The sequence below is a fragment of the Monopterus albus genome, unplaced genomic scaffold (genome assembly GCF_001952655.1).
Source record: "Monopterus albus unplaced genomic scaffold, M_albus_1.0 scaffold4.1, whole genome shotgun sequence".
Taxonomy (NCBI): Eukaryota; Metazoa; Chordata; class Actinopteri; order Synbranchiformes; family Synbranchidae; genus Monopterus; species Monopterus albus.
The window spans coordinates 4,184,296-4,193,986 of NW_018127884.1; the positions used below are offsets into that span (position 1 = coordinate 4,184,296).

Here is a 9,691-nt window from a genome sequence, read left to right on the forward strand (position 1 = left end):
GAGGAAGTGTCTGGAGAGAGGGACTCAAAGTGTTTATTGTCATGTGCACAGTAAGGAAACATGTTTCCTTGTACAATGAAATTCTTACTTTGTGGTCCACAACGAATGCCAAACAATACAAAGTGAAATATAAGGTAGATAAACAGTACACAAAATCTAAAGACACTTAAAAACAGCAAGTGGAAACAAATATAATAAAAAAAATATAAAGAATATAAGAAGAGAATGTATGCTACACCGAGGCAAGTAACTAGTGTTATTAACAGCTAGTTTCAGAACACATCAGCTGATAATTCCACCTGGTTAGGTTGAAATCATTAACTGAAGCTATAAGGCATTTCATTTGCAAGGACATGCACCCGTGTTGTTGAAAATAAGACAGTTCAGGAGGATTAAAGTGAAAAATGTATTCCAGCTCTGTATGTCAAGGTGAAACAGCAGCGGGAGGTTCACCAGTGCCCAATGTTTACCATTATTAAAAACACAGTAGACATGTTTTATTTGGCTTTTGCTGCTTGAAATACAAAACTTCTTTGAGGAAATACTTTTTAATGTTATACCCCTAAACAAATACTTTAATGTACATTCCCCGGCTACTTTATTAGGTACACCTGTGTGCAATTCAGTGCCTTAACATCTGTGTTTACGAAGCTCAAAATATTTCAGTTTTTGGTGAATTTGTCAAATTGTAAATTGAGATGCATATCTTATTGTGTGACAGGGAGAGATACACACCCCTACAAGTACCAGTGTTAAAAACATCCGGTTGAGTATTGTTTCAAGTGGACATTTTTGTAAACAAAGTGGGTGATACTAAAGGGGACTTGAGCTCATTTCTAAGGCTAAAGGGGTTTGAGTACAAAATAAAATTATGAACATACTGTAATACTTTAAAGCTCCCTCCTCCCTGACACAAAACACATTCTGCAAGTTGAATTTTCCTTATTTTCCTGTGAAACTTAATTCTATAAAATTGTGTATTCATGTTGCAGAACCATAAAAATGTGGAGCAGCAACCAGCGGCGCTACAATAACAAACTGTTTAAAGTTGATGGCTAAGCAATGGAGTGGCCTTTTAAAGCTGGCATCAAAACTAGACAGAGGACGGATTGGACTCCGGCCTTTATACTGACTGGCACAGACCGTGAGTTGCTGGCCGCTCTGTGCGACATTGTTCATGTTGCCAAGACTTGCTGAATCTGCTTCAACAAGACAAGCAGCAGCTCTCTGGTGACAAAATAAATTAAAAATCAAATCAAAGGCCCAGCCAGTTTAGATCATTTCACGTTAGGGTTGCACAAAATTTTTTAGGTGTTGTTATAAAACTTTATCGTACACTAAAGTGGAAAATTGCTTTTGGCTCACCAAAACAAACAAATCATGACCAAGTATCATGTAAAACAAGTAAATACAGACAGGAGATTGAGGCCAATGCAAACATTTACACACACACACTCACAAATCAAATGTCAGTGACATATACGGTATGGGGATATATTGTACCGCTGCTTGTTCATTAGTCTGACCACATTTGGAACAAATGAACCCTTACATATTGTAGCCAGAGGTGTCCTGCACCATCATCCTGAAGGTAATCATTCAAACTCAGGATAAAGGAGTGAGGAATGAGTGTTCAGAGTCAGTGTCAATGGACCAAGCTTTCCTGTTCACATCAGTGTTATATAACAATTCTAACAGTATTTGTCATCAACCTATACTTTTTCCAGAAGATTTAATTTCTTTTTATTTGCCACAGTCTCGTTACCATACCAGACTGAGATGTTAAATGCCAGAATGCTCTTAGTCCTGAGAGCAAAGTCTCAGATTAGCTTTCTCAGAAATAAAAACAATAGCCAATGAAATTTAGTTTGTTGTCACTGTATGTTCCCAGATACCTGTAACTTTTAACTTCTACAGACTGATCAGAAAACTAAAAGATACGACTTGATTACATTTGGGAAGTACGTAAATGGATAACATTAAAATAAAATGGGGGGGGGGGGGGGGGGGGGGGGTGTCTATACACACCTTTATAAGTAGCATTATTATTACTATAACATTAATCAAGAATCTTTGTAGAGTGAGTTGGACAGTCAACATATTGTTGTAGGTCAGGAGGGTGTGCTGTGAGAGACGGTGCGCTCAAGGCTTCCAAAATAACTAGCGGCTGATCAGGTGACTGTGCGAGCACAACACTGTAGTGATACAGACTAATCATGAGAAGAAAAAAAAACAAAATTCAGGATACATAAATGGTTTCTTAGATCCAGAAGGGGAGAAAACATTAAAACTGGCAGAGGCTGAAATATTACTGAACAATCAAATAACTCATACAAAGAAACAACAAGCATCCTCTCGCCACCATCATTAGATGTTAGAGGATTCATCTACTGAACGAGTCCTATTACATTAAAACACAAAAGTAACAGTATGACTTCCTGTACCCTCCCACCTGCTCCCAGCATTAAAATAGGCAACTCCCCTCAAATGCACAGACACAGCACAGACAGAGCACAGACAGACAAAGAAGGCTGGTGAACTTGACAACACACGAAGCACTTACATCTTCAGATTCAAACACATGACAGATCATCTTGTACTGTTTCTTTCCCTCGGGCGCCCCAGGTGTAGTTTCGATGCAGTCCTGTGAGGCTGTGCGTGGCATCCGGCGTCTTGCCATCAGGACCACAATGTTCCCAATATCAGCAATGTAGGATATAGTACGGAGTGCATTGTCCATCATCGTTTCCTGTAAAAAGAAAGAAAACAAATTAGCAAAATCACCCTTACGGTTTTTATAATACTCTACAGGTAAAGTTTTTTATAATATTCAACAGTAGATGTTCCCTTAATAAACTTTTTATAAATTGTAAACTACAAGTGATATATTCTAGGTTGTGAAACAAACGTGCTGGTGACAGCATAAACTGAGAAATTTGCACGCCACAATTGTACATTTTAGCCAACAAAATGAGGTAGTAATGCAAATTCTCCACATTGAGCTTGTGTTTCTCTGGAACAGGAACTCTATATATCGAAATCATTACTGGTTATTCTTCTGGTTCAGCCAACCGTTTCCTATAATATTTGAGAAGTACAGTACCTGTGTGCAAGCATATTTATTGCCTATCCTTGCCAATGCTGCATGGTCATTTTAGGACAGAGAGTGAGAAGGTATTGCTGATGGAAAACTACTTTTGACTGCGTTCCAAACATCTTTATAAACGGACCGAGTACAAAACTACTTGTTAAATCAGACGCAATGAAGAGGTGCACAAAAAGCTCAGACAATATAAATGCTTTATGGTACGATGCTAAATTTACTTTCAGTTTGGTTAACTTCAAGTGTGTCTGGTGGTTTTTTTGTGCTTTTTTTCAAACCCACCTTTAGAGCTGTTCTTATTAAGATTCAATGTCACAAACTACATACAAGCTGTGGCTAGAAAGGAGGTTTTTTACTCAGAATATCTCTTGCAGCAGTGCCAGGACCAGTGGCACCCAGATGGAGAAAAGAGGAAGATAGACACTGCATTGCAGCACATTATTTTCTGCCAGGCGGATGCCCACGCACACACACAATCTGCGTAGATAGCCAGACAGCAGCTAAGACTGAAATACTGCAAACAAATCATCATATACTGTAAACGGTTAACTGTTACTGTGAGCGCAAATCTGTTTATGATCTCAAGAACTGAAAAGCTCTCTGAAGCATTTCTGCTTCTATCAAAGACTCCACACAGATGTGTGTTGTAAAACCAAAAGGCACGAAAACTCCGGCAAAACTTCTGCAAGAGTGTAGAGAGGCTTTGTTAAAAACACTTGAAAAGATGTAATCTGACAGAACAAAGTGGGTTTATATTCATAAAGACCTTCAGAATCAAACTTCAGTCTTGTTGTAAAATAACTGAAGAAACAATGTAGTCCATAGTGCCTGTAATCAAATCTCTAATTGAGGACAGGTGTTGCAATTATTTAGATATTCACACTAAGATTCTTGATATGTAGACTTGTACAGCTTAGCGGGCGGCTGATATGTCAACGTAAACAGCTTTTGTCGTCACAGGTGGGAAAAACCAACATTTTGAACTTAAACATGATTTGTGTGTGCTTGGTGGTCCTCACCTGTGAGTCTGCATTGAGAACTTTGATCCTCTGGGTGGAGATGAACAGATCAACCTCAGTGAGGGTCTGAGCGTCTCCGTCCGCACTCTGAAGAAACAAACAGAGGAGTTGTTCAGATTGTGTTTAATTCCACTGGTTAAGATCTTCGCTATCAAACCAGTCAGTAGAAAACATACTGCCTGAATAGTGTTTGTGTCAAATGTCAGAAAGTCTTAGCTTTATCCAACATGCATATGTAGTTTAGGGTCCAGTTAGGTAAAAGGCCTGCTAGATGACAAGTTAAGTCTAAAGTTGAGTTGGAAAAGGTGAAAAAGAAAGCATTTGGAAGTGGTATAAATTTGTATCAACTGTTTAGGCACAAGAATAGCAGCTGGCAGGGAACCAAAAAACAGCACAACACTAAACCCTTACCAGCTGGCCGGTGTCACCAGTGAGAGCAGTGCATCCTCAGCACAGAACAAGCCTGTGCACATTTCCCCCTAATAATCTGTGTGCTGCACACTAATGAAATTAGATATTATTTAGTTTAATTAAAAATACTCCATGCTTTTAAAGTAAGGCAATAGTGCAAAAAAAAAACCCCAGCTGTAATTAAATATTTCAGGTCATCAACAGAGAACCATGTATTTGAGAACGTGGCATATTGCTTTCAATTCACTCATTAAATTTTATTTCTGAAATGCAAGTTTCCAGGGGAGCCTTTTGCCTGAGAACAGTAATGGACTTTTAGTTTTTAATCCAAGCATAGCACATTTCCTTCTTTAGCTGGTGTTAAACATAACCAACACAAAATTTAGACATGCATTAAATTACAAATACATGCAATACACATGCAATGCAAGTACAAATTATAAAAACAGTATTTCCCTATATGCGTCTTTGTCAGCAAAAACTGAACTAGGCAAACTGCCATTTCTGTTATCATTACAGTTATCTTGGTAAATTCATAATCTGAGGAAACTGTGCCAACAGATTGGTAGACATTTTTATTACTGTCGCTGAAAATCCTCCATATCAAAACAAAGCTTGTCAACGTTCAGCTGAAGAGAGCAAACTTAAATGCATTAAAAGCAGCTATAATATCACTTGAAAATGATTCCCGACTAAGAAAACAGCCATAAAGCAGGAATCAATTATACATATATGACCAAAATCCAAAAAAGGTGAAACAGCATGTATTTGGTATAAAAGTGTCATCCTGGAAAGGCCGAGCCCTTCAGGAGCAAAGATGGTCCGAGGACTGCCAGTTTACATATGTGTGGGAAAATTAATGAAATGTTTAAAAATGTACTTTCCCAACTTGTGTGGGTGGTTAAAATAGTCCATCAATTTTATCATTATACTCAAACATTTACAATCTCATGAAACAATTATGCGGTGTTACTGTACAGGTTAACACAGTAATAATGGCAGTGTATTAGAGAAACCCAAGCAATGATGCAGCCTGGAGCTTCTCTCATAGCGTCCTGCTGACGTCTTCTCTTGCCTCTGACGTTACAGTGGTTGCAAATAAAATCATGTCAGTGGGCTGTTACTAAATGTACTCTCGACAATTCCTCTGTCTTGTGCCTTACAACACAACTTTGATCAGCTCCTTTTACAAAAACATTTTATGATGTTTTTGGTTAAAATCTACCAGAGTTGCCAATATTTACCCGACATTACTATGAAATATATAGACAATCCTTCAGCGTGAGCACAGTCTGAAACATTTTACCACCACACACAGCCATTCACTTAGAACAAAAATCTGTAAAACCTGACAAAGACTTGTTCAACTTATTTAACAAACTTGTGCAAGACAAATGTGCAGGACAGGTGGGAGAGGATACACAAACAGAGAAAGGCACAAATGAAGTTAAAAAGAAAACAGAAAAGTGGCTTAAGGATCTTCTGCTCTGTTTGTTACACACCGCCTTTTTCTTGATTTTGGCAGCCTTCTGTACCCTCTGGCAGGCAGGCAGGCGTTGGGACAGGACAAGGTCAGTGGATACAAGAGCACAAAAACAGGAGGAAGAAATAAAGAAGGTAAATAGGGCAAGGTAAGACAGTAAAAGCTCAAAACCAAACAGCAGGTGTGCTATCGCTGCTCTCAGAAACAGTGACAGAGAGGCAGAAGAGAAGAAAGAGAGTGTGTGACTGTTTGTAAGCGTGGAGACAGCGTTTGCACAGCTGTGTTGGTTATCAGGTACATATCAAAAACAGCAATTACAGTCAGTAATAATTGCCTTTTCTCTTTTAAACACAGCAAATGAAAAGCATGCAAACAAATTTACATGGCTCCTTAATTCTCAACATCTATACTGTACATATAGTGCAGTTAGGAAGGTCCAGAGGGAGGGGATTTAGATGTTTACGTCTTATCAGTTTTATATTTCAACAGTCAGTTTTATATTCAGCACATTTACCAAAAAAAAAAAGACAGACAGCTTAAAAAGGCAATTAAGTGAATTCCGCTTGTGTGTACGGGCACTGCTTTTACCACCATCCTTGTTCTTGTCTTACCCGGAAAGAAAATAATCAGTGCTCATAGAGGCAGTGGAGGGAGCAAAGCTCCGAGCAAGGATTTAAACTGTGCTCTTGGGGTTTGTTCTCTGGGCTGCATCAGCAAATACAAAGCTGAGTCATGTGTTTGGTTAGTTCATCAGTTATTCACTTTGAGTGTTGCTGAACTTAGATAAATAATCTTTTGGAGGACTATTACTGTAGCACTTTGTAGTCTTTCAAAATCACCCTTTCTGTGCCTCTCTCCATCGGCTATTGACCAGAGGAAATTATCTTTTTAAAAAACCCAGTGCGAGACTGGATGTCTGCCTGAGCCACGCTGCAGAGTTCTAGCTGCTAAGACTAGTATTAGCAAAAACAACAGCAAAAAGAGCAGAGGAAACTGCCCAAAGGGATGAGTCTGTTTTAATTTTGTAGTTTCCTCTTCCTTGATGGACTTTAATGCAAGACATACAACTGAAGTGCTGGGGAGCTGAGCAAGGAGGGGATAGACAGCAGGAAAGAGTCAGTGGGGGATGAAGTTTGCATAAATAATACATTAAACAGAATGAACATCACACCAAATAGATCTGCATAAATAACCCACACCGTGTTGCTACAATGAACCTGGCATACTTCATTTTGGTCTATTCAGCACCACAGGGTCTAAAGTGCCTTCCTGTGCTTGTCCATATACTATATATATGCTGGTATGTGTTGATATAGAGCAAATACACAACTGTGACTGCACTGCATGTGCATTTGCATTTGCGTACACTAGACTGTGTCCATTTCAATGTCAAAGATTAAATGTCATTTGCAGTACAGCTACTCATTTGTCCATGAGGGCAAATCAAGGAGATAATGGGCGACTTCTTGTTCCAGGAACTTGTTCCAAGCATCAGAAGCACTAAAGGTGATAGCCAACTGTTGCCATGGTTTCATCCTGACAAGACATTTGCAGGGAAATTGTGCATGACAGAGAGTGAGTGAGAGAGGAACTAAAGACAGATTGGACAGATGTGAAATGATGCCAGAAGAGGGCTTTTAGACAAAAACCAGCCAACAGGCTTTTAGATCCTACTTCTGTCACTTCCTGTTATCTGAGTGCCCTCTGACTGGTTCTTAGCTCTTGCTGACAACATTAGCGTAGGAGTGTACACACTATACGTTTTCTACATGTAGCTAACTGGTTCTTAGCTCTTTCTGACGACATTAGCGTAGGAGTGTACACACACTATACGTTTTCTACATGTAGCTAAACTGTGAATGTTTGAAATATTTATGTAATGTGGACAAGAACAATACTATGCTACATTGTTAGTTAAAGCAGTCTGTTTGTACATAGTTGTAACTTAGATGCAGATTGGGCCATATTTTAATCCTATTTTCTTGTCACTGTAAGTGACAAGGACTATATCCCTGCCTCTACTAGATTATTTTTATCCACCATAATGATTGCTGCTACTTTATCAATAAACCATATAAAATAAAAAAATTAAATAGGCTTACATCTAAAGCGCTGCAATGTGAGAACAGTCTATAGTGCAAACCTCAATACAATGAAATGGAGACATGGACTATCAATGTCAGCACTTGCTCTTTTGTGACAGAAGAGATAACACTGTCTCTCTGTTATCATCTTGCAAATTCACCGGTTTAGTTTTAAGTTCTGAAATTGCTGCATAATGTTCATAATTATTCTATAAATGTCATTTTATCGGCTGCAGTCAACAGCCCAACAGGCTTCATAGTCTACTGTAGCCTACATACAGTAGGCCCATTGTGGTTTATTTTAATGAAAGTGTTTGTTGTTTTACTGATTTTTTTTCCACAAATCACATCCTGAACTTAACGTTACCAAACATAAGAAACCTGCACAATGTGGATAAAATAGAGACTGTGACCAAGTTTAGATCACAAAAGAGATCGTTCCACTGGCATGGACTAGAGTTCACTGAACATGGCTGCTACTGTATTTATATTTACATGCAGTTCTGATGTTCATTCATACTGTATTAGGCTTCTGGATACTGATCATGAAACCTCATCTAATATTTCAAACTGTTTCTAGGTCTCCTTTTTTTCTACTCGTATATCCCACTGGAAAGCCATACTCACGTATATCTATCTCCTCAGTGGCAAATCTCATTGCAGTGACTTTTTAAAAGTGTACTACTACGCGGAAGTCATTCAGTATTTAGAAATCCCGCTAAGCTTGTGTTTTATTCAAACAAGATCACCTGGCAATCCATCACTGAATAGTATGAGAAATACCTCCAAACTCAAGCTGTTTGTTTCTAACCTTACATACCATACAACCTATAGTGTTGCTGAATTCGCAGTGACATTTGTGAGAGATATGCCACAGATAAACTTTTAAAAATCACTGCTGAAAGAAAATAATTAGCTCTTTTTGTTATGTGCCGTTCGCACCTGTCAGTGAGCGAACGAGAAAGAGGCGGACCCAGGTAGCCAACTTCGATGCAAGCAGTGATTTTATTATGTACAGTGATGTCGGGGGTTTAGTCTTTTGGCGGACTGGAGGTAGGCCAAGTTCTTATGATTGGTCCAGACTAGAAAAGGTTGGGCAGCACCCTCAAGGAGGTGCCGCCATTCTTCGAGGGTGAGTTTGACTGCCAGCAACTCTCGGTTGCCTATGTCATAATTTCGTTCAGCCGGGGTCAAGCGCCGGGAAAAATAGGCACAGGGGTGTAGGCGTGGTATCCCTCGGACTGCTTAAAGAGAACCGCTCCCACCCCAGTGTCGGACGCGTCCACCTCGACCACGAACTGCCATGAGGGATCAGGCTGGAGGAGTACGGGGGCTGAGGTGAACCGGTTTTTGAGATCTTGGAAGGCCTGCTCCACTGTCCTGGACCATGTAAACTTCACCTTGGTGGAAGTGAGCTGGGTGAGAGGGGCTGCTATGGAGCTGTAGTTTTTAATGAAACGGCGGTAGAAGTTTGCAAAGCCCAGGAAGCATTGCAGGTCCTTCAGACAGGTGGGAGTAGGCCAATTGGTTACAGCAGTGATTTTTGATAGGTCGGTGCGGAGCCTTCCCTTTTTGATGATGAACCCCAGGA

General features: G+C 39.6%; 1 protein-coding gene across 1 annotated transcript in view; it reads right to left on the reverse strand.

Annotated features, from left to right (window-relative positions):
• The window catches only part of apba2b (amyloid beta (A4) precursor protein-binding, family A, member 2b), a 54,233-nt gene that overhangs the window by 7,066 nt on the left and 37,476 nt on the right, over positions 1-9,691 (reverse strand). The window contains exons 7-9 of the mRNA XM_020605757.1: positions 6,036-6,071; positions 4,123-4,209; positions 2,564-2,749 (exon numbers count right to left, since the gene is read on the reverse strand). Of these exons, the coding sequence (XP_020461413.1) occupies positions 2,564-2,749; positions 4,123-4,209; positions 6,036-6,071 (309 nt within the window). The remainder of the gene's footprint in view (positions 1-2,563; positions 2,750-4,122; positions 4,210-6,035; positions 6,072-9,691) is intronic.